At 41.0% G+C, this 26,165-nt stretch overlaps 1 protein-coding gene across 1 annotated transcript in view; it reads right to left on the reverse strand.

Annotated features, from left to right (window-relative positions):
• The window catches only part of mapk4 (mitogen-activated protein kinase 4), a 33,240-nt gene extending 16,023 nt beyond the window's left edge, over positions 1-17,217 (reverse strand). Inside the window, exons 1-3 of the mRNA XM_047380840.1 lie at positions 16,906-17,217; positions 13,663-15,027; positions 11,250-11,425 (exon numbers count right to left, since the gene is read on the reverse strand). Coding sequence (XP_047236796.1) covers positions 11,250-11,425; positions 13,663-14,029 — 543 coding nt within the window. The 5' untranslated portion in view covers positions 14,030-15,027; positions 16,906-17,217. The remainder of the gene's footprint in view (positions 1-11,249; positions 11,426-13,662; positions 15,028-16,905) is intronic.
• Positions 17,218-26,165: the final 8,948 nt, after the last annotated feature.

The raw sequence follows: 26,165 nt of genomic DNA on the forward strand, positions 1-26,165 counted from the left end.
AACCGCCACTGTTCCTGTCAGAGGAGAGGGACATCGCAGTTCCTATGGTGCGACACCACATCCGGAGATGTAAGTGGGTTTGGGACGCCACCACCCGAGCAACTTACCGTACAGCGGCCCAAAACAAGCGCTACGCAGGCCGTCGACGTCTGCCCACTCCCAGTTACCGCAATGGTCAGAAGGTTTGGTGCGCTGCACGGGACATCCCACTTAAGTCCCTGTCCAGAAAGCTCTCTCCCAGGTTCATTGGGCTGTACGTAATTGACTCACTTGTTGGCCCTGCCTCTGTTCGTCTTCGTCTGCCTCCCAGTCTCTGCGTACACCCTGTCTTTCACGTTTCTCAGTTGAAGCCTGTCCAGACCAGCACACTCTGCCCTCCGGCCATGCCCCCTCTACCCGCCCGGGACTTCCAGGGTTACCCTGTGTACTCCGTTCGCCGCATTGTGTCCTCCCGGCAGCGGGGACGTGGATGGCAATACCTCATCGATTGGGAGGGGTACAGCCCGGAGGACCGCTCCTGGGTTCCTGGGTCCTTCATTCTCGATCCCTCCCTCGTCCGGGACTTCTTAGCCTCCCAAACTGCTTCTTCTGGGCCGCCGGGTGGCGGCCGTTGAGGGGGAGGTGCTGCCAGGATCTGGAGTCATCTGCTGCCTGCTATTAACACTCTTCCAACACTAGGTGCTGCCAGCGGGAGATTGCCAGAGACTACAGGTGTGGCTCATTTGGTTCATCAGCTGGGAAGCATAAAGATGATGGATTGCCAGCATTTTGTTGCCTGAGTGCTTTGCCCTCCATGGTAATCTTTCTGGCCAGCTCTGAAACCTGATATTTTGCAAGTTTGGTGGAAAGAGATTGTAAAGCTTTTTCTGAACTAGAAAAGAAAACACTAACTTCTTCCTGTTACCCGTTCCAGGTGTGACCTCTGGCTGATCGGACCTCAAACCAGACCTCTGTTATTTTTTGCGGCTCCCTCCTGACTAGAACTAAACCTGGCAGACTAAGTTCCTCTCCTGACTCTGTGCTTCTCCCTGGCGGAGGCCTTATTATCTTTTAGGCCTTATTCTGAGGTTCAGTCTCAAACCGTCTTTTTCCCCCTTGTTTCATTTAGTGACGAGGATTAGGTTCACCGCTCTCATAACTGCCTTGCTGAGTTTTCAATAAACTTCAACTAAACCCTTCTTGTTTTCTGAGTGTCACTGCATGTGGGTTAAGTCGGCAATAAGAAACATGACACAAAGTTTGTTACCATAAATCAGGTTGTAACCTGATAAAATGTAAGTAATACGAGAGCTTTGGCAAAGTACTTATGCTTATGTACAAAGTATCATCTTCTTTTATAATTACACTATTTAAAACATTGTTCAAGCAGTGCCTCATAGCTATTTAGAAAGATATATTCATATTTTCTTCTTCACCTCCTTCTTTCCACTCTGTTTGCTGTGACTGTTTTCTATGTTCACATTTTCTTCACATTCAAATGGATCTCACTCTTTTTTACAGTTTTGCATCCACCCTCTCCTTCCTCAGCTGTTCCTTCTTTGCTTCTAGTCTTGCCCCTATGTAAAAAACAGTATTTATTTAATTTCCTTTTAGCTTTTTCCCCACTTTTTTCTCTCTGTCCTTCATTCTGGTCAAGAATCATTTCTGGGCATCTCCAGCGCTGCCTTAGAATGTGACATTAACACATCCACACTCAAAGAAGCATCAATTTCTTTACAGTGTAGGATGTAAACAGCATCACACTTATTCTGATTTAGATTTTTTTCTGTTTATGTTTCACTCTTGTCCAATAAACTCTGCCATCGCTTTTGATTCAAGTAAATTTTATCAGTAGAAATGAAGGGATCGCCTACAGATAGAATATCACTGCACTGCAGGTTTAGTGAAAGAATGGGACAATGGAAAAGAAGGACTCCCTTTTAACAGGAAGAAGTGTTCAACACAACAAAGCTCGTTATGAGCTACCACAACCAAATGGGTATTGAAAGGAAAGAAAAATACACACCGTTTCAAAAGTGCTTCTGGTTGCAAAAAAGGTCCAATTGCCATTTCCTAAAGTACTTATGGTTACCATGACCTGAATGAATCTACACCAACTCTGAGGAAAACATTTTGGATGCAAAATATGTAAAAATTTGAGTCACGATGTTTGTTGGGTCACCTATTTGAGTCAAATGTTTGAGAAAGCAGCACTGCAATCCTGTTAGAGAGTGGCTGCTCGTACATTTACTGCAGGCATCTGCTCTGGTGTCAAAACTACATCACAAATGACACCAACATAAACTCATATCCATATCATCACACAGAAGTGGGTAGAGAAAGCGAAAATTGTACTCAAGTAAAAGTAGCATTATTTCAATTTAAAGGTACATCTCAAAAAATTGGAATACCGTAAAAAAGTTAAATATTTTTTGTCACTCATTTCAGAAAGTGAAACTCATATATTCTATAGATTCATAACACATGGAATTTTAAAGATTAGGGCTTACAGATCATTAGAACCCAACATTCAGTGTCTCAGATAATAAAAAGAGTTCATAAGATTAATAAAAAGGGATATTTAAAACAGAAATATCAAGTCTCTGAAAAGTATGTTTATTTCTGTGCACTCAATACTTGGGGGTCATTTTGCATTAATTTCCGCATCACTGCACTGTGGCATGGTGATCAGCCTGTGGTTCTGCTGAGGTGTAATGGAAGCCCAGGTTGTGTTAATAGAGCCCTTCAGGTTATCTGCATTGTTGAGTCTGGTCTCTCTTATCTACCTCTAATCCAGTTCTAATCCAAACATTTACTAAAGTTAGAGTTTAAAAGTATTTCGTAAATAGGCTACTCATGTAGGTACTCATGCAGGTATTTACTAATGTAATCAAACTTAGACATTACATTAAATACTGGTATTTTATGGAATAAAATATGAAATTAGTAAAAAATAACTAACATCATTACAAAACAACAACTTCAGTAAGAAACAAACATTTCCTGATGTTTTTTTTTTTCACATCATAAAGCTTATGAAATTAATATGTACAATAGGTAATTTTATATGTTTGAACAGTCCAAATATTTCCACTGACAATATATACTGCTTACTGTATATTCGTTTGACCTCAAAAGGGCACCACAGACTCAGCAGACAACTGGAGATGGGTAGAGTAGCCAGAAATTGTAAGAGTAGTGTTGCTTCCAAATTATGCCACCCAAGTAAACGTGAAAATATGGTATTGTAAAACCACTCCTAGAAGAACATGTTTCTCAAAAAGTTACTCAAGTAAATGTAACTAGTTACTACCCATCTCTAATTATCAGAACGGTCCTCACATATAACCATCTATCTTTTCTGCATGTTATTTCCATAAACAGACTATTCTCTAACAAAACATGTAGCAGAACAGAAGTAAACTTGTTTCTGCTCTCAGGCATAGCTTGAATAATTTAATTTCTTTCAGTTTTTCTCTCTGAGTGTTTGAGCCTCTTTCATTTTTCTGTTTTTTCACGTTGAAATGTTTGTTCCTTTCTAGTCTCTGCACTTTTCACCTCTCTTTTTCCCAAGCCTCTGTGGTTTAAAATTTCCCACCCTTGCTTCTCAAGTACTCTGCATTCCTTCCTCCTCTAATACACCTCCTCCTCTCACCCTCCTCACTCTCCCAGTGCACCCCTGTGTCTGCACCCAACTGATCCCAAGGTCCCGAGCTCTCTGCCGACAGAGATTGCCTTTCAGGAGAGCACCTCTTCACACGCACAGACCCGAATCAAACCTCACTGAGACACAAACACGAACGCACATCCGCCCTTGCTAGTGTTACAGTACTGCTGTGGGACCTTTGAACATAACAAAGCTGGGCAGTGGAGTTGTGAATTGTCCCATTAATCTTTCAGATGTCTTCATGTAGAGCCGACAGCCTAATCACAGTGTTTGATTAGTGCAAAACTTGACACCATCTCTGGAGTGGCTCTGGGGTTTGGACATACATTACATCGGACTAAGTAATCTGAGAGAAAATAAGAATTGATGATGACAGCAATAATAAGCTTTGTCTGCACAGTATTTGGTACATAAAGTACGCTGGAAATGATGACTGGATACAAAGTCTTTGCGCTTTTTAAAGGTAAAATCAGTCTAGTGACATCCTGACACCAGCTGAGCCATTACACTAGAGAGAACAGTGAGTTACATTCAGTGCTTTGCAAAAGTATGAATTTCCCTTAAACCTTTTCATAAATTGTGTTTACAACAACAAATTTCAACCTCAACCGACTTTGTACATCTAGGCACTGACATATTTGCCTTTTCTTCTTTGCAAAATAATTCAAACTCTATCAGATTAGAAGGAGAGTGTTTGTGAGAGTGGATTTTCAAGTCTGGACACATGAATATACTTTGATCTAAACCATTCAATTCCTGCTCTGATTATATGTTAAAGGTAATGCTCCTGGAAGATGAACCTCCACCATATTCTGAAGTATTGTTCACTGTGTTTTATGCCAGGATTGGATGAATCTGTCTTTCTATCAATTCTGACCAGCTTCCCAATCCCTGCTAAAGAAAACCTTCCCCACAGGATGATGCTGTCAATACCCTGTTTCACCACAGGGATGGTGTGTTCAGGTTTATGTGCAGTGTTTGCTTTATCCCACTACATGAATGAATCCATCCATGAATCCATCCATCCATCCATGAAACCAAGATGGCGCCGACGATGGCAGCCTCGGAGCTTCGCTCTCTCTTTGTTTTTGTATTTTGTGTGTTTTTATGTCTTTCGAGCCACAATCCTGTGGTCTCATTCAGTAGAGAGGAACTTCTCAACATCAGAGAGTCATCTCTTGGGATTTTTTCACCATCTTCCATCGATCCGAGGTTCACTGAGCTCCTGGCAAGCGGAGCTGCGGCGCTATACGGAATACTGCGCTGAAAGCGTCAAAGGGGAAACCGTGCTGGCGCGCTGGTAAAGCTCCGCAAAAGAGGACTTCGCACACCACTGCCTTCAATCCACCTGGCAAATGTCCTCTCTCTAAACAACAAGATGGACGAGCTGCTTCTTCTCACCGGTAAAAACACGGACCTCCGCGGATCAGCGGTTCTCTGCTTCACTGAGACATGGCTGAGTGAAAACATCCCGGACCGCGTACTGCTGATGTCGGGCTTTCAGCTGCTCAGAGCAGATCGCAGCGCGGAGCTATCAGGAAAGAAGCGAGGAGGCGGAATCTGCTTTTATATAAATGAAGGTTGGTGCAGAGACGTAAAAGTGCTGGGAAAAACATGTAGCCCGGATCTGGAGTCATTTTCCATAAACTGTAAACCGTTTTATTCACCGAGAGAGTTTTCCTCGTTTATAATAATCGGCTCATATTTTCCACTGCATGGCTGCACTTCTGCTGCTGAAAAACATCTCGTTGAGCTGATTACAGACATGGAGAAAAAATACACGGACTCTTTCATCATAATACTGGGAGATTTTAACAGAACAAACCTCTCCAATGAACTCCCCAAATACAGACAGCATATTAAGTGTCCCACCACAGACAAAAACACACTGGACCATTGTTACACAGCTTTAAAGGACTCATATCACGCTCTTACCAGGACTGCTCTGGGTTTTTCGGATCATTCTCTTATCCACCTCATCCCAACCTACAGACAGAGACTAAAAGCTTCCAAACCTAAGGTTCACACTGTTAAGAAGTGGACTGAGGAATCAAAGCAGATGCTACTGGCCTGCTTTGAATGCACAGACTGGACTGTTTTTGAAACTTCAGCCACCGACTTAAACTAACTAACTGATGTGGTGACATCATACATCAATTTCTGTGAGGACATGTGTGTGCAGACCAAGACCTTCTGCACCTTTGGGAACAACAAGCCATGGTTCACTCCACACCTCAGGAATCTGCGCAGGGAAAAGGAAGAAGCTCACAGCAGTGAAGATTGGGCACAGTACAAGCAGGCCAGGAACAGACTAACAAAAGAGATCAAAGCAGCCAAGAGAAGCTACAGTAAAAAGCTGAAGAACAGGTTTTATACTGGTGACACTTCAGCTGTATGGACCGGTCTGAGAAACCTGACTGCCTATAGGAGTCCCCCCACTCATCCTGAACAGAGTCGTCTCCTGGCCAACCGTCTGAATGGCTTCTACCGCAGACATGACAAGAAGCCATTCACACCTCAAATCATCTCCTCCACATCCCATTCAGGAACAAATTCCTCCCATAAATTAACCAACCCCCCACCTTCAGATCCTCTGCCTGCACTAAAGATCTCCAAGGAAGATGTAAATAGGCTCTTTCAGCGCATGAAAACAAAGAAAGCTGGAGGACCTGATAACGTCTCCCAATCATGCCTGAAAGCCTGTGCAAATCAACTCGCTCCGATCTTCACAAGGATCTTCAACAAGTCACTGGAGAAATGTGAGGTCCCCTCCTGCCTCAAACGATCCACCATCATCCCGGTTCCCAAGAAACCCACCATCCTAGGATTAAATGACTACAGGCCTGTAGCCCTGACGTCTGTGGTCATGAAATCCTTTGAGCGGCTGGTGCTGAAGCACCTGAAAGACATCACAGGCCCCCTGCTGGACCCCCTGCAGTTTGCTTACTGAGCAAACAGGTCGGCAGATGATGCTGTTAACTTAGGTCTACACTTCATCCTGCAACACCTCGACCACCCAGGGAGGTACGCCAGGATCCTGTTTGTAGACTTCAGCTCGGCCTTCAACACCATCATACCAGACATCCTCCACCAGAAGCTCACCCAGCTCAACGTCCCAGCCTCCACCTGTCAGTGGATCAACAGCTTCCTGACGGACCGACAGCAGCAGGTGAGACTGGGGAGCATCTTCTCCCGATCCAGATCAATAAGTACTGGTGCCCCCCAGGGATGTGTTCTATTCCCACTCCTCTTCTCCCTGTACACAAATGACTGCACCTCATCGGACTCGTCCGTGAAACTCCTTAAGTTTGCAGACGACACCACTGTCATTGGACTGATCCAGGACGGTGATGAGTCTGCATACAGACAGCAGGTGGATCGGCTGGTACACTGGTGCGGTCAGAACTACCTTGAACTGAACCCACTCAAGACTGTGGAAATGGTGGTGGACTTTCGGAGAACACCACCCCCATACACCCCCCTCACCATCCTCAACAACACTGTATCGGCCGTGGACCACTTCAGGTTCTTAGGAACCACCATCTCTGAGGACCTGAGATGGTCTTCACACATAGACACTGTTCGAAAGAAGGCCCAGCAGAGACTGTTCTTCCTGAGGCAACTCAAGAAGTTCAACCTTCCACAGGAGCTGCTGGTCATCTTCTACACTGCCATCATTCAATCTGTCCTGTCTTCATCCATCTCAGTGTGGTTTGGCTCATCCACAAAACAGGACAGGTCCAGACTGCAACGAATAATCAGGGCTGACCTTCCCTCCATCCAGGACGTATACAGGTCTACGGTCAGGAAAAGAGCTGCTAAAATCTCTGCAGACCCCACACACCCTGCACATAAACTGTTCAGAGCTTTACCTTCAGGCCGCCGCTACAGAGCACTGTTCACTAAAACCAGCCGCCACAGAGACAGTTTCTTCCCCCAGGCTGTTTCTCTGTTGAACATTTAATAGAGTACAAATCAACAGCATACAGATGTTGCAAATGCACCTTTTTATTTATATATGTGTATATTGTACATTGTAAACATGTATATTCTGTAATACAAAAACAAAACCAAAGAGCAAAGTGTACCGGAGTCAAATTCCTTGTTTGTATGTACGAACTTGGCAATAAAGCTGATTCTGATTCTGATCCATCCATCCATCCATCCATCCATCCATCCATCCATCCATCCATCCCCTTTTGCTAATTTGAGATGGTTAAAGTTCAAATTCGGGTCTCCTTTCTAAAATATTGGAACTACCTATGCGATCTGCCACTCCACAGTTATTGTCCTAGCCTTAATGACAGGAAGGGTGTCAATCACAACAGCCCCACAATGTCCAGAGCCTTCAGCATCTTGTGACAAATCATCCACCCCCAGGACGTCCCCAAGGTCAACTGATTGTCCTTCTTCATAGACCCCTTGAATGCCTGCCACGCCAAAGCTTTTAACACCACAACCACAGAAGACAAAATTCTTCTGGCCACTTGTCTGCTGGTTCAGGGGTTCCCATTCACAAAAACAAGCCCTGAAGACTTCCTCCCTTAGCTTGCCAGATTCAACTTCTGCTGGTGTTCAACAACAGGTCCTGTGGTTACAGGACTTCGTAAGCTTTTCAATTAACAATAACTTTCTTTTTGTAACTCTTTAAAGGGTACTGTCAGACAGAGGACAGAATGAGGATATAATATCCAGGCACCCACACACGCAGTATAGATTATGCATTGCTACAAAGAAAAAAATGCGATGCTGTCTTAAATTTAAACAGCCCCAGAGATTGAGGAGCTATTGTCGGTCTCTTGATGAAATGGAGAAGAGATAAAATACACAGATATTACAATTATCTTGTGCAATTTATTCAACAGCTGCAGAACTGCAGAGTGCCTGAGAAAAGTGAGAATAGAAAAAACCCTCAACTCTGCTGACTTGAATATTTATGAAATTATTTATTTTGGGATGGGAATTATATAAAAATGGCACTTCAGAACACTACACATTCAAAGCAGATACTACAAAAAAGGCCTAATGTTTGATGCTGCCTTTGTTTATTTCCATAAAGAAGGTGGATTTACATAATTAATGCAAATGTTTAAAAAAAGAGCTAAAAACAAAACAGCATGCATCACATGCATTTTCTGGCCGTCAAACTAAATAAAATGTTCTACCTGAACTGAATATGCATTCCTTTTTTAGATAAATCTATATTCCTGTAATAGTTTGATCTAAACAATTACAAACCAACATCTATCAAAATATATCTAAGTAAAGGGAATCAAAATGCTGTTTTAAATTGTAAAAGGTCTGGATTTATATTGTCCCTTCTAGTGCTTTAGCCTTTATTCATATACAGGTCCTTTTCAAAATATTAGCATATTGTGATAAAGTTAATTATTTTTCATAATGTCATGATGAAAATTTAACATTCCCAGTACCCAGTGAGAACCCACTCATGCACGGGGAGAACATGCAAACTCCATGCAGAAAGACCCCTGGACAGGAATTGAACCCAGGACCTTCTTGCTGCAAGGCAACAGTGCTACCAACTGCACCACCGTGCAGCCCATCTTCTAACGTGATATCAGCAATAGAACAAAGGCATAATGCTTTGGGTGAATCAACAGAGGGTAAGCTCTGGGTGTAACTCAGGTCCTCCTCAACTTTCTCACAAACAGAATTTTTTTAGCTCATATACAGGTCCTTCTCAAAATATTAGCATATTGTGATAAAGTTCATTATTTTCCATAATGTAATGATGAAAATTTAACATTCATATATTTTAGATTCATTGCACACTAACTGAAATATTTCAGGTCTTTTATTGTCTTAATACGGATGATTTTGGCATACAGCTCATGAAAACCCAAAATTCCTATCTCACAAAATTAGCATATCATTAAAAGGGTCTCTAAACGAGCTATGAACCTAATCATCTGAATCAACGAGTTAACTCTAAACACCTGCAAAAGATTCCTGAGGCCTTTGAAACTCCCAGCCTGGTTCATCACTCAAAACACCAATCATGGGTAAGACTGCCGACCTGACTGCTGTCCAGAAGGCCACTATTGACTCCCTCAAGCAAGAGGGTAAGACACAGAAAGAAATTTCTGAACGAATAGGCTGTTCCCAGAGTGCTGTATCAAGGCACCTCAGTGGGAAGTCTGTGGGAAGGAAAAAGTGTGGCAGAAAACGCTGCACAACGAGAAGAGGTGACTGGACCCTGAGGAAGATTGTGGAGAAGGGCCGATTCCAGACCTTGGGGGACCTGCGGAAGCAGCGGACTGAGTCTGGAGTAGAAACATCCAGAGCCACCGTGCACAGGCGTGTGCAGGAAATGGGCTACAGGTGCCGCATTCCCCAGGTCAAGCCACTTTTGAACCAGAAACAGCGGCAGAAGCGCCTGACCTGGGCTACAGAGAAGCAGCACTGGACCGTTGCTCAGTGGTCCAAAGTACTTTTTTCGGATGAAAGCAAATTCTGCATGTCATTCAGAAATCAAGGTGCCAGAGTCTGGAGGAAGACTGGGGAGAAGAAAATGCCAAAATGACAGAAGTCCAGTGTCAAGTACCCACAGTCAGTGATGGTCTGGGGTGCCGTGTCAGCTGCTGGTGTTGGTCCACTGTGTTTTATCAAGGGCAGGGTCAATGCAGCTAGCTATCAGGAGATTTTGGAGCACTTCATGCTTCCATCTGCTGAAAAGCTTTATGGAGATGAAGATTTCATTTTTCAGCACGACCTGGCACCTGCTCACAGTGCCAAAACCACTGGTAAATGGTTTACTGACCATGGTATCAATGTGCTCAATTGGCCTGCCAACTCTCCTGACCTGAACCCCATAGAGAATCTGTGGGATATTGTGAAGAGAACGTTGAGAGACTCAAGAACCAACACTCTGGATGAGCTAAAGACCGCTATCGAAGCATCCTGGGCCTCCATAAGACCTCAGCAGTGCCACAGGCTGATTGCCTCCATGCCACGCCGCATTGAAGCAGTCATTTCTGCAAAAGGATTCCCGACCAAGTATTGAGTGCATAACTGTACATGATTATTTGAAGGTTGACGTTTTTTGTATTAAAAACACTTTTCTTTTATTGGTCGGATGAAATATGCTAATTTTGTGAGATAGGAATTTTGGGTTTTCATGAGCTGTATGCCACAATCATCCGTATTAAGACAATAAAAGACCTGAAATATTTCAGTTAGTGTGCAATGAATCTAAAATATATGAATGTTAAATTTTCATCATGACATGGAAAATAATGAACTTTATCACAATATGCTAATATTTTGAGAAGGACCTGTACAACAAACACAATAATGTGCAAATCTAGGACAATGAAGAGGATCAGTGTTTCATCAGGGGGCACTTCAACATGTGAAGGGAAAGGTAGAGGTAAACTATACGCCTAAATTGGTAAATGTCTGCTCTTCCTCCTGTGCGACAGCTGCCGTATATTAGAGATACTATTTCACACTTCCATTTTATAATGAAGCATGGGAAGATGATGTACTGCAGGGTATCTGGAAACTTCTCAGAGGCAGAAGCCTCCGCCATAAGTAAACCCTCATCAGAATGCGTGGGACTCCTTGCTTGTCTAACACTCACCTTATGAGAATAATGGGGGTCGACTATTCTGGCAAGTCCAAAGTCACCGATCTTGAGCAGCATTTGGTCTGTGTTGATGAAGATGTTGGCAGGTTTCAGGTCTCGGTGTAGAACGTTAGCTGAGTGGATGAACTTTAGGCCCCTTAGCAGCTGATAAAACAGCAGAGTGGCATGACCTGAAAAACAGATAGAAATTAGTCATAATTAGGATAATTTTCCCGTATACTGATTTTCACTTTTTAGATTATATTGATTTATTTGCATTTCAGCTGGTGAGGATAATTTCATCAATCCTCACATGATCCATATAACCCATACAAAGTGTAATAAGTGCCTCATTCATCAGTATTTCATTATACTCCATTATAGAATGAATTTAGATATTTTAAGTGATCTTTTGTTTTTCAAGTTTTTGTATTCTCTCATTTGGCCATTAGCCTAATAAACAAATTGGAATAATTTAATCTAAATTTGGCAAATCAAAACAGCAAACAGTGACTAGACTACTTGTTATGTTTTTCTTATTTAAATCATTCTAGTAATGCAGAAATGAGTTGCCATCACTGTAGAAAGAACTGCAGACTAAACAACTTTACTTAAAAATCAATTTCATAGCTTTTTACCATGTCTGACTGTACAAACATGGCTGGCAAATATTAGTGGTTGCTATCTATAACTGCAGTATTTTGCCACTTAGGTTGCACATGGCTAGCACTGAGGGCCATTATTATTATTATTATTATTTTTATTATTATTATAGAAATCTTTACAAACCAAAAGGTAACAAATTTATTCTATAAGTTGATGAAAAATAAAACATAAAATTAAGATAATCGAGGCAATAAGCAATCAAAGCAGCCAAATGGTTGTTTAAAAAGATGAGTTTTCAAAAGAGATTTGAATCATATAAAGTTCCAGTAGACCTCACAGAAAGAGGGAAACAGTTTCAGAGTGTAGGACCTGCAGCTGAAAAAGCTCTGTTGCCCCTGGTCATGAGCCAAGTCCTGGGAACAACAAGTCTTTGAGTTCTACTGGGGTTGTGTGTGGATGTAAAAGCTTGTTAAGGTAAAGTGGGGCCAGACCATATAGTAGAAATTAAAAAAACTAACAGTGAAATCTTAAAAACAATACTAACAGAAATGGGCAGCTAGTGGATGTTCATGTTGGCTTGTCCCTGTTAGAAGACGGACAGCTGAATTTTGAACCAGCTGAGGATGGCAAAGGAGAAACTAGTCAATCCCACTATAGAGGGAGGTACAGTAGTCTAGTCTAGAAGTAATAAAAGCACAAACAACCCTCTCAATGGCATCATGAGGAAGACTCACAGCCAGAAGACTCATAGCCAGAAGAGTCCAGTGACTCAACAGTACTGTTGCATTCTGTCCGCAGGTCAGATTTACCAACTAAAATGACCTGTCTTTTTAATTATTTAAATAAAGAAAGTTCAGTTCCATCCATCCTCTTACATCTGCCAAACACTTGAGAAGCTTCTGATGACTGGGACCCAAACCATTCTATGGCTGTGCATTTATATGCAATAACAACAAACTGCTCCAGCCATGATATTAAAATGTCATAATCTATTGTGTCAAAAGCAGCAGTAGGATCAAGAATAATTAAAACAGTTGAATTACCAGAATAAGCAGTTACAAGCAGATTCATGGGTTCTTGTTGACCATGGGTTATAAATCAACATCCAATTTGGGGACGACTTAAATCAACACAGAAGCTCCCACATTAGCAAACTCAGGTGGACTACCTATATGGGCTTTAGAGGGACTGCTAATGGGAAATGCATGGATGGACACAAAATGGGAAACAGAACTTGGGACTTTGGTTTTTACAAATGAAAGGAAAGGGCAAATGGAAGCCTGATCCCAACTCGTTTAATATGCAAGCCATTCGCATGCATGGGCAACTAACACTGTGACAGAACTAGTTGGAATCCTTCAATGCGACCAGCCTTTTTTTTAATTCTACTAACATGGACAAACATACAAATCAAAAAAATATCGTTTTTTTCAATTTGTGAAAGCAAATATTATGCATTAGCAAAAACATTTGAAAAAAAAAAAAATTTTCAATATTAGAGTATATCATCAATCAGATTTATCATCTCTGTTGGCCATTAAAAAGTAAGCACAAGTTTAAAAAAATAAATAATACATATTATAAAATTAATTTAGCTGTAATACTCAGCAAACATTTTAACAGAAATAAGTGTTGCATTTTTTGTATTAAATAAAATGATCTGCTATTTTTTTGTTGGAAATATTTATGTAATTGTGACTGCTTGAAACCATGGTTCTTTTTCTCGAGGTTATTATACAAGAGATATTTTACTGGCCCATGACTTGACTACTTTTTAAATGAAATCCATTAATTAAATGAACATTTGATCAGTCTTTCTTACTTGTAGGTAGTGGTCCCTGGTCCAGTAACCGGGCCAGATCTGTCTCCATGCACTCCTGGATTATGTACAGAGCACTGAGGTGGGATGGGTCACAGGGCAGCGGCCATCCATATGGTGCTAAAACCTCGTGGACCCGCACTACGTTCTCATGGTGAAGACGTTGAGTAATTTTCACCTCCCGCAGGGCATGCTTCACCGTGATTGCATCTCGCATTGCCAGCTTTTTAATAGCTACTCGCTGCCCAGTGCGCTGGTCGACAGCAGACAGGACCAGGCCGGTGACACCAGTGCCAAGAGGTTGGGGATCAACAAAGTGACCGCTGAGTTCGAAGCCATGAAGAAACAAAGGGGTGGACTGGCTGGCCATTGCAGCTCAGTTTGAGGGGATGATTTATTCTTTTTTTAATATGCTGTTTTATGCAGTGTTACATTTTTCTGGTTAATTTTCAAATTAAGTTTCTTTTGGGAAATGGGGCATTCAAATGTCTTTTCTCTTGTTGTTGGGATCCAAATACTCCAAGACTTACTAAAAGTGGTGGAAAAAAAGCAATTTCCTGCAAAGGTCAAATCTGGTTTACATCATCATGAAGAAGGATGCGCTGCAGCAAAAATAAAGAATTTCTTGATCTCCTTGGAGCAATTCTCACATCATATCTATTAATCATTTTAGCATAAACAAGGAAGCAGTAGGTGTAACATTTTTTTATGTTGATATGTGAGCCTAAAACAAGAGTGTGAGCTAAAAATGGAACTTCTGAACTCAAAGAAATCAGAAGTGTGTCTTTTTTCAGTCATCCTTTAGCCTCGTGTTTATGCATGTGGTGGTAAGGCATCCACAGAGAAGGTTTAAAAATATCACTTTCTCTTCAGCATCTTCCTCTTGACACTTGATCTTTTTTTCTGCTGTAGGCTGCAGGATGAAAAAAATTGAAGGTTTCTCTGTTTCTCCCAGATTCGAATGTCATTAAGTCTTGCCTTATGCTCCTACAAGCATCAACGCATTGTGAGACAGTCAGCTTTGCAATGTTAAGCTTTCATGGTGAGGCAGGTGGAAAAAGGTGGGGTCATTGGGAGTACATTCAGCGAGCTTCTGTTGGATCCTCGTCTTCTTCCATGACACCGTAGACTCTTTCAGTCAGTCAGTCAGGCAAGTTCATTCAGATCAGTGCCCGCAGTTGGATGGAAGTTAAATCCCGGAACTGTAGTAACCCCCTGCGTTTGCATGTGCACACGTGTGCATGCATTTAATCCCTCAGTAATCTTCTTTCTGTTTCCTTCTTATGAATGTAGGGCTTTCAGCAGCAGGCCGTGGTCAAACAGAGAACATCCTGCTCAACACATCTGCTGCTTCTTCTTCTGCTGCTGCTGTTGGAGGAAAAAAAGGGTAAACGAGGTGAACAGACGGCTGAGATACACAGACGATAGATGAAAGTTAAACAGCAAGCGGGTCTGTTGAAGAGTTACATAACCTCGAACAAAGCTGTAACCTAATCTACACAAGTAACTCGGTGTTCTCAGAAAGAACAGTAATGTCAGATTCAAGCTTAAAATGCATCAATCAAAACTTTGCAGCCAATTTCTGATCTCTGTGTTTTGTAAAACTGTGACCATATGGTGATTTTTCAGAACTATAATTAAGAGCATTCAAAATGTTCAATAATTATTATTTCTTTTGTCTTTTTGCAATGAGTAGTCATTAAACTGTTTACATTGGGAACACAGGTGAGGGGTTAAGGTTCAAAACACTGGACAAATCATCTTTTCGTGAATACATTCAGCCTTCCTGTTCTCTGTGACAATATCTCTACGCAAAATAGAAATTCCCTTCAAGAAGTTCCTTACACCTTTTGTGCTTCCTGTCACTTCACTTTTAAACACCTCATTGATCCTGAAACTACCTGAGCCATCTTAACTCAGTGACATCTACACCAAAGAGCTTAGCAAGAGCAAATTGTTAAGTTAGGGTGTATTCACTGACTGGGATATGATTTCATTTTTATTTTTGTTTTCCATCTGCCTATCATTAGACAGGGCCAGTCAAGCTGAAAGTCAGCTGATTCTGGTCAAAAGCTGATTTTTTTTTGGTGCAACTCCAGCTTTACCATATACTTTCTGCTACTGTTTATACCTCAGAGCAATTGTGTTTGACTAGATGGAGCAGATCAAAGGTTGTTTATTTAATTTGAATCTTACTGCATCTTACAATCTATTTGACACTTTTGTTTTTCTTCCTGCCTCCAAAAGGTTACATAAAGGTTAAAAAAAAAATGTCTTCTTTCTATCTTTTGGTACCTGTTCTGTAAGAGCTTGAACTATTTATTCATATAGATAACACATCTCCTTAGTCAGAAGGCAACTGCCTCTGTCTTTCTCCCTGTTTTGGGGTGGTCAGGTCACATCAAGTCACTGTGTTTTTATCTACAGCAAAAGTTTTTTTTACAGCAGTACTTTCCTCACTCAGGCAGACTGCAAGAGGCAGCAGAATTGTAAGGTGAGAACTGAGAGTATAGGGATATGGAGTACATGCAGTGGTGCTGGGTGGGAAGTGCAGCACTGGGGTAACTTTATAAATAATACATTATGACTTGGAAAGGCAGTTGCTGCTCTCTTCAAGCGTTTATTCTCCACGATTCATCATGTTACTTAACAGCTAAACGCGTTTTAAATGTGCAGATTCTGAAAGCAGATGAAAAATGCTTTCGGTTGTTGTCTTAGTCCAGAACCAGTTGTTGGTTATTAAATTCACTATTAAATTGGCTTTGAATGCCACTTATGCGCTGTTTATAAGGAGGAAATGTAACTATACTTGCTCTGAGCCAAAATGCTAATAAATTTGTATGTGATGGCAGATATGAGCAAACAATGGTTCATGTGTTGCTCACTGTTACTCAGCTGCGTTTCCTTTTCTTTCTTTTGTCCCTCCACTGTGTTTATTTCCCATGCTGCACTAATGCAGATTTACTTTAGATGATAAAAAAAACAAAACGCTGCATCCCCTCTGAACACTGGCTCCATGCAGCTGCCTTTGTGTAACGTAACGCCCCTCTGACGAAACAAAAACACTGAAAGTGTATAATAAAACACAGAGCCTCGTTTCCAAGCAAGAGCAGAAACAACCATGTGCGTCGTTTCACTGTTTTAAGAGTGCTTCAAATTTTACCCAAGTGTGCTTTTTGTTTCTGGTTTCAAAAAAGAAAAGAAATAGATTGGAAAGATAAATCAACAGCAACCATCTATACTCACAGAGGCATTACGCAGCCGCAGCCTCCCGTCCAGAAACAAAGATCCGGAGGACAAGATGTGATCGAGACGGATCCTTGCGAGCGAAGAAAGTAAAACACTTCTCCATCTCTCTTTGGGTCTCTCGAGTGGAAGTGAGATTTGGACGATATATGACTGGATGAACAGTCGGCAGCCACTGGGCTGGCACCGGAGGGAGCGATCCGACTCTCCGAGATGAGATAAGCCAAAGGCTGCTACAGAGCTGGTTTCTGTGGGCGAGTGTCCGCTCTCTGTCAGCGCTTCAGAGCGATGATCTGAGAGGGGGGAGGAGAGTGAGGGATCCCCCCAGAGTCAGGTAGCAGTCTTCAGATGCTTCACCCTCACACGCAAAACAAGTCAGATGAGATTCCAATTTAAATTTTAGTTTACATGCAAAATGTTATGTTTCGTACCAAAGAACACAGTACACATCAACTTGAATGCATCATTACCACAATGACAGATGGTGGTGGCTGCATCATGCTGTGGGAATGTTTTTCTTTAGCATGGATAGAGAAGCTGGTCAACTCTGAATGGAAATAGAGTTCAATACAGGACAACGTCGTTAGAAAACCTGTTAGAGGTAGAAAACTTGAGATGGGGGCAGAGGTTAACCTTCGAACCTGACAGTGAAGCTTAGCTACAACCAGAGCTAAAATGAAATGGTTTAGCGGAAAGCATGTTCATGTGTTAAAATGGCCCAGTCAAAGTTCAAACCTAAATCCAATAGAGGATTTGTGTCAGGACTGGAAAAAACATTTTCCACAAATTCCTTCCATCCAATCTGACAGAGCTTAAACTAGTTTGCAAAGATTGTGGTGAAGACATACTTTGAAAGACTTTCAGCTGTAATTACAGCAGTATGTACTTCTACAAAGTCAATTGACATAAAATACATGCACACTATAGTACACTAGTTATGTACTACTTTGTGTTGCCACAATAACATACATAGAAGTTCGTAGTGTTAACAGGATGAAATGTGAAAAGGTTCAGTAGGCAATTAATGTGGTTCTTATGCTAAGGACACACAAATGTATCTCTCATTTGTCTATGATGAACATTTTTCTGGTAATGAATTGATGAATTCTGTCAAGGTTTTATTGAATCGATAGCCAGTAACTTTAGAACTCAGACTAAACTGTTTGTAGTTGGACCAAAGGAGCAAACATCTGATTGTGTTTCTTTTTCTGCCACTGCTTTATGCAGACGCACAGGCAGATCAGACATCTTGATATATACTATTTGACATTACTAATATCAACAGAAAGGTTATCAATTAAAACATAACAGGAGCAAAAATTGATAGATAGATAGATAGATAGATAGATAGATAGATAGATAGATAGATAGATAGATAGATAGATAGATAGATGGATGGATGGATGGATGGATGGATGGATGGATGGATGGATGGATGGATGGATGGATGGATGGATGGATGGATGGATGGATGGATGGATAGATAGATAGATAGATAGATAGATAGATAGATAGATAGATAGATAGATAGATAGATAGATAGATAGATAGATAGATAGATAGATAGATAGATAGATAGATAGATGGCTTGCTGTTTCTTGATTTGAACATATTTGAGGTTTGTTTTGGGGCTTGCCTCTGATCAGAGTTGATTAAGTTGTCCAGGCAGTGCTTTAGTTAATTCCTAACTTTAGTTCCTTGATAATTCTTGTATTCTGTTCATGATGCATTTTAGTTTATGTAAGAGCTTCCTTTGGTTAGATCATTTTCTTGCATTTCTGCATTTCATTTCATTTCTGTTTTGTTACTACTCTCTGCCACAGCCATTTTGTAATAAACGTCTTTCAGCTCACCTGCATCATACTTCTCCACCTCTCTGTCACACCTGTGTTCTGCACTCTAGTCACTTGTTTGCTCTGTTTTCTCCTTGCTGGATTGTACTGTTTGTATCCATGCCATGCATTCTAATGTTTTTAGCCTGTCGCCTCATGCCTTTCTGTACGTTTTTGCTTTTTATTAAAACCTTTATAACTCATCGCATCTCCACCTGCCTGCCTGCACTTGGGTCCACTCCAAAAGCCACCTTCTTGACATACAGAAATTGATTAATGCATTCACATTGACTATGCTTTACTATGAAGCTCTTTTTGCAGTATGATGTGCAAAATAAATAGCATTGCCTAAAAACGCTCAGTATACAACAGCTAGAATTCTTGATCATGGTAATGAGACCACCTTTTCCTTGGCAAAAATAGGACAGATTTCTTAAGCACCTAATGTTTTGGTCCATTCCTAACTACCTTACAGACTATAACTCTTGCAGATCGCCTAAGTCATCGTGCAGAGGCCTTATAGTTGATCCCAGAATGACAGGAAGCTTTCACTCACTGCTTTACCTCAGAAATCTTTACCAATGTTTACTTTGTCTTACCGACACACCAGTCTGTTGATGTCTCTGTTTAGTGGGTTGGGATTTAAATGAGCTTCATTATAAAGGAGGCAAAATAAAAAAGGTCATGCTTAATGTAAAAATGATTCCCAAAAGGTAATACATCCACGGGGATTGATGGAGACAAAAGGTGCATAGGTAACAGATTCATGAGTCACCTAATGTAATGAGCTGTCTTTGATATTATCATGAGAGGAGTACAGGAGACTGATCAGAAGAGCTCTTGATTTGAACTTTAAACCTTAGCTGTAAATGGAAAATCATCACAATTAACAGAAATAAATGCTTTAAACTATCAATTTAAACCATTTAAGTTAAATGGTTGGGTCATTGGAGCTAATATGGATTATGCCGAGACACTGGTGTGTTTCAGTCTTTGTTCTCAGTCTCTGATGTAGCTCTGTTCCCCTTTCTGTCTGCCCTCTCTAATTAACACTGATAGCGCCTGACAAATGGAAACATCACAGTGTTAGCTGTGGGTGGCTATTTCCAGAAACAGACCCACACTGGCTGTTTATAATAGGAGGGAATTGTTCCTGGTCTTGACAGTGGGTGATTATTATTTTGGTATACCTCCTCACAAGAAGAGAAAAAAAAATCAACATACAGTGCCTTGCGAAAGTATTCGACTACCTTGAACATTTCAACCTCTTGCCACATTTCAGGCTTCAAACATAAAGATATCAAATTCTAATTTTTTGTGAAGAATCAACAACAAGTGGGACACAATCGTGAAGTGGAATGAAATTTATTGGATGTGTCAAACTTATTTAACAAATAGAAAACTGAAAAGTGGGTCGTGTAATATTATTCGGCCCCTTTGTGTTAATACTTCGTAGCGCCACCCTTTGCTGCAATTACAGCTGCAAGTCGCTTGGGGTTTGTCTCTATCAGTTTTGCACATCGAGAGACTGAAATTCTTGCCCATTCTTCCTTGCAAAACAGCTGGAGCTCAGTGAGGTTGGATGGAGAGCGTTCGTGAACAGCAGTCTTCAACTCTTTCCACAGATTCTCGATTGGATTCAGGTCTGGACTTTGACTTGGCCATTCCAACACCTGGATACGTTTATTTGTGAACCATTCCATTGTAGATTTGGCTTTATGTTTTGGATCATTGTCTTGTTGGAAGATAAATCTCCGTCCCAGTCTCAGGTCTCTTACAGACTCCAACAGGTTTTCTTCTAGAATGGTCATGTATTTGGCCCCATCCATCTTCCCATCAATTTTGACCATCTTCCCTGTCCCTGCTGACGGAAAGCAGGCCCAAACCATGATGCTGCCACCACCATGTTTGACAGTGGGGATGGTGTGTTCAGGGTGATGAGCTGTGTTGCTTTTACGCCAAACATATCGTTTTGCATTGTGGCCAAACAGTTCAATTTTGGTTTCATCTGACCAGAGCACCTTCTTCCACATGTTTGGTGTGTCTCCCAGGTGGCTTGTGGCAAACTTTAAACGAGACTTTTTATGGATATCTTTAAGAAATGGCTTTCTTCTTGCCACTCTTCCATAAAGGCCAGATTTGTGCAGTGTACAACTGATTGTTGTCCTATGGACAGACTCTCCCACCTCAGCTGTAGATCTCTGCAGTTCATCCAGAGTGATCATGGGCCTCTTGGCTGCATCTCTGATCAGTCTTCTCCTTGTTCGAGATGAGAGTTTAGAGGGACGGCCTGGTCTTGGTAGATTTGCAGTGGTCTGATACTCCTTCCATTTCAATATGATTGCTTGCACAGTGCTCCTTGGGATGTTTAAAGCTTGGGAAATCTTTTTGTATCCAAATCCGACTTTAAACTTCTCCACAACAGTATCTCGGACCTGCCTGGTGTGTTCCTTGGTCTTCATGATGCTCTCTGCTCTTTGAACAGAACCCTGAGACTATCACAGAGAATTTATACGGAGACTTGATTACACACAGGTGGATTCTATTTATCATCATCAGTCATTTGGGACAACATTGGATCATTCAGAGATCCTCACTACACTTATTGCACGCCCCACGTTTCAGTTTTTTATTTGTTAAAAAAGTTTGACACATCCAATAAATTTCATTCCACTTCACGATTGTGTCCCACTTGTTGTTGATTCTTCACAAAAAATTAGAATTTTATATCTTTATGTTTGAAGCCTGAAATGTGGCAAAAGGTTGAAAAGTTCAAGGGGGCCGAATACTTTTGCAAGGCACTGTATCAACAACCCAATCACTGTACTGTTTTGAACAATTTATATTTCTTTAAATGAAAAAAATAAATAAGCCCCCTTTCTTATGCCAAATATGTCAGAAACCAGTTCACAATGTGATGCACTTTATTCTGTTTGTGCAGAGCAAGGATTTGGTTACGTGTTTGATCTTAAAGACAGCAGATTTACATCAAAAGTAGCAGGTTTGATACAAATCCAGGTAAGGTGTTTGGTGAAGCTGTGCATGCCACAAAGGAATCCTGTACGAGTGTGATCAGATGTGTGCAAAGACAACAATTGTGATCCTGTTCTTTTGTTTATCTCTCTTCAGCAAAAAGTGTGCAGCAGTACTGTAGCCGTCCCCTCCTCAGGTTACTTCCCTTCACAAGATCCCAGTGTAAATGGGAACAAAAATAAATAAATTAGAGGTCAGTGATGGCATCTGGCTCAGTCTGTGCATCTCTGTGAAGAGCATTTTTCTTGTGAGCTGAAGGCACAAAGTGTGAAAGAACAGGGGTCACATCTTTAGGTGTGCAGAACCGACTCATAAGGGAATAAAAAGAGGTACAATGCCAAATTCGATGCCTGAGCTATGTTGTCCCAAAGAAAATCCTGAATTCCTTTGTTTCTAGCTTATGACATGTTTTGTTATAAAACGTGTTCAAGAGTGGAAATCCATAAAGTGATACAGAAATAAAAAACAAAATAGCAGAGATGCTAAATATGGAAATTGCCATATAAAGTATTGATGTATTTTAAGCATGCTTAAAATCAACTGGAGATTGCCTTTTAAATCTTAAATTCTGTTGAGCCTCCTCCTGGATTTACATTTATCATGGAAGACCTTAACTTTATAATTTTCCTGTAAAATGATTTTTAAACCCTCACTGTTTGAATTGATCAAATACAAATAAAAGGTATATTGTTATGTGTTTGAATTGTTGATTTCCTTTTTAAAAAATAAGTATTGTGTTCAGATTTCTATGTATTTGTAAAATTAGCAAGTGAAAAGAGCTCTGTCATATTAAACACTGAGGAGACAATGAGACAATTTCTTAATCAGACCACAGGACCTTCTCCCATTCCTCCTCTGGATCATCCAGATGGTCATTGGCAAACTTCAGACAGGCCTGGACATGCGGTGGCTTGAGCAGGGGACCCTTCGTGTGCTGCAGGATTTTAATCCATGGCAGCGTAGTGTGTTACTAATGGTCTTCTTTGAGACTGTGGTCCCAGCTCTCTTCAGGTAATTGACTAGGTCCTGCTGTGTAGTTCTGGGCTGATCCCTCACCTTCATCAAGATCTTTGATGCACCACGAGATGAGATCTTACATGGGGCCCCAGACCAAGGGAGACAGACTATCATCCTGAACTTCTTCCATTTACTTATAATTGCACCAACAGTTGTTGTCTTCTCATCAAGCTGCTTGGCTATTTTCCTGTAGCCCATCCCAGCCTCGTGCAGGTCTACTATTTTATCCCTGATGTCCTCACACAGCTCTCTGGTCTTGACCATTGTGGAGAGGTTGGAGTTTGTTTGAGTGTGTGGACAGATAAGTTCAAAAAGGTGCAGTAATACAGGTAATGAGTGGAGAACAGGGGGGCTTCCTAAAGAAGAACTAACAGGCCTGTGAGAGCCGGGATTCTTACTGGTTGTTGGGTGATCAAATACTTATGCAATAAAATGCAAATTAATTACTTTAAAAAATCACGTAATGTGATTTTCTGGATTTTTGTTTTAGATTCTGCCACTCAGAGTTGAATAGTACCTATGATAAAAATGAAAGACTTCTTCATGCTTTGCAAGTGGGAAAACCTGCAAAATAGGCAATGTATCAAATACTTGCTCTCCCCACTGTACCTCATATGCTGAAGGTAAAACAGACAAAGAAAGATGTAGCTAAAACTAAAGAGAAGTTAAATGTACAAAACTAACAAGAGCAGAAATAAACTCTCATGAAACTGAATGTAAGAGGGGAGGGGGTTGAGACAACTTTAAAACAAGAAAGGAACACACATCTCAAGAGTTGACGTGATCTTGCAGTGTGCTCCAACAGTTTTCACTGTAAAAAAATGACCTGCCTAAACGTCAGCAGAGCCTGGAGGCAGTAAAGATGTGCACTGAATGTGATATGCAATTCCTATCTCACAAAATTAGCATATCATTAAAAGGGTCTCTAAACGAGCTATGAACCTAATCATCTGAATCAACAAGTTAACTCTAAACACCTGCAAAAGATTCCTGAGGCCTTTAAAACTCTCAGCCTGGTTCATCACTCAAAACCCCAATCATGGGTAAGACTGCCGACCTGACTGCTGTCCAGAAGGCCACTATTGACACCCTCAAGCAAGAGGGTAAGACACAGAAAGAAATTTCTGAACGAATAGGCTGTTCCCAGAGTGCTGTATCAAGGCACCTCAGTGGGAAATCTGTGGGAAGGAAAAAGTGTGGCAGAAAACGCTGCACAACGAGAAGAGGTGACCGGACCCTGAGGAAGATTGTGGAGAAGGGCCGATTCCAGACCTTGGGGGACCTGCGGAAGCAGTGGACTGAGTCTGGAGTAGAAACATCCAGAGCCACCGTGCACAGGCGTGTGCAGGAAATGGGCTACAGGTGCCGCATTCCCCAGACCTGGGCTACAGAGAAGCAGCACTGGACTGTTGCTCAGTGGTCCAAAGTACTTTTTTCGGATGAAAGCAAATTCTGCATGTCATTCGGAAATCAAGGTGCCAGAGTCTGGAGGAAGACTGGGGAGAAGGAAATGCCAAAATGCCAGAAGTCCAGTGTCAAGTACCCACAGTCAGTGATGGTCTGGGCTGCCGTGTCAGCTGCTGGTGTTGGTCCACTGTGTTTTATCAAGGGCAGGGTCAATGTAGCTAGCTATCAGGAGATTTTAGAGCACTTCATGCTTCCATCTGCTGAAAAGCTTTATGGAGATGAAGATTTCATTTTTCAGCACGACCTGGCACCTGCTCACAGTGCCAAAACCACTGGTAAATGGTTTACTGACCATGGTATCACTGTGCTCAATTGGCCTGCCAACTCTCCTGACCTGAACCCCATAGAGAATCTGTGGGATATTGTGAAGAGAACGTTGAGAGACTCAAGACCCAACACTCTGGATGAGCTAAAGGCCGCTATCGAAGCATCCTGGGCCTCCATAAGACCTCAGCAGTGCCACAGGCTGATTGCCTCCATGCCACGCCGCATTGAAGCAGTCATTTCTGCCAAAGGATTCCCGACCAAGTATTGAGTGCATAACTGTACATGATTATTTGAAGGTTGACGTTTTTTGTATTAAAAACACTTTTCTTTTATTGGTCGGATGAAATATGCTAATTTTGTGAGATAGGAATTTTGGGTTTTCATGAGCTGTATGCCAAAATCATCCGTATTAAGACAATAAAAGACCTGAAATATTTCAGTTAGTGTGCAATGAATCTAAAATATATGAATGTTAAATTTTCATCATGGCATTATGGAAAATAATGAACTTTATCACAATATGCTAATATTTTGAGAAGGACCTGTAAATGGTTCACTTTAGCTGTAGCAAGTGTTATTTGCTGATGACACAACCTTTTTCAGGAACAGGTTTTGGATGCCGCAAAAAAGGGACTGGAAATCTCATGTCTTGTAATGAAAAAAAAATATTAAGCTGAAATCGATGTAGGTATGAAATTGATGTAGTTCAAGAAACTATGTTTTAAGAAACTGTTTTTAGGAGTCATTGAGGTTCAATTACAAATCACACTTTATGTGAAGACCAAAATATTCAAATTATTTGCAATATTGCTCAAGATAAAGAATCAAAATGGGAAAATATTTTCCCATTGTTTAAAAAAAATACTGCAAATTTACTAGTAGTTCCGGCTTAAATAAGCAAGAAATTGTGCAAAAGACTGTTTCAGCATTGCAAGTATTCATTTGTTGCAAACATGTAGAAGTGTTGTAAAACAATTACTGTAAAACTGTTTCTAGTCTTCAATTTGTTTTGTAAAAAAAAAAAAACTTGTGTCCTATTCTCACCTACCAGCGCTGTTTAATTGACTTCAGAGTCCTCCTTCTATTCATACAAATAACTATCGGCTCTAAAATTATGACTTCGGTTCTATTGCGCCCTCTCCTGGATGTTCTTTGTTACTGCAACTCATTTCAAGCAGTTGATAAACTTTTCCATAGTCTTTTTAGCTTAACTAGTTGAAAAGTCTGATGATAAATGATTGCATGGGTTGAATGCTTTCATGAAGGAACACAGTGAAGCCAAGAACATTTGTAGAGTTATCTTATTCAGACTTCTGTTCAATAGAGTCAGTTTGTAAAATCGTCTTCTGTGTTCAGTAGACAGGAACCCGAATTAAAGAGGATTCATAACAGTAAGTGAAAGCAAATAAAAAGGCAGAGGGATTAATAAAGAAGAGAAAGACCACAGTCAATATAATCATTGCAATATTGAACAATAATGTCTTAATAAAAGTTTGCAAAACAAAATGTCCCTTTAAGCTTCTGCCTTGGAGGGAAGATTTAACAACTGGAAGAGCTGTTCTGTGTGTGCATATTTGTAGGGATCCAGTACTGAACAGGTTTGCCTCTCCCCTCTTGACTATAGTGCATTAATCTTCACTGTAA

The sequence above is a fragment of the Girardinichthys multiradiatus genome, chromosome 12 (genome assembly GCF_021462225.1).
Source record: "Girardinichthys multiradiatus isolate DD_20200921_A chromosome 12, DD_fGirMul_XY1, whole genome shotgun sequence".
Taxonomy (NCBI): Eukaryota; Metazoa; Chordata; class Actinopteri; order Cyprinodontiformes; family Goodeidae; genus Girardinichthys; species Girardinichthys multiradiatus.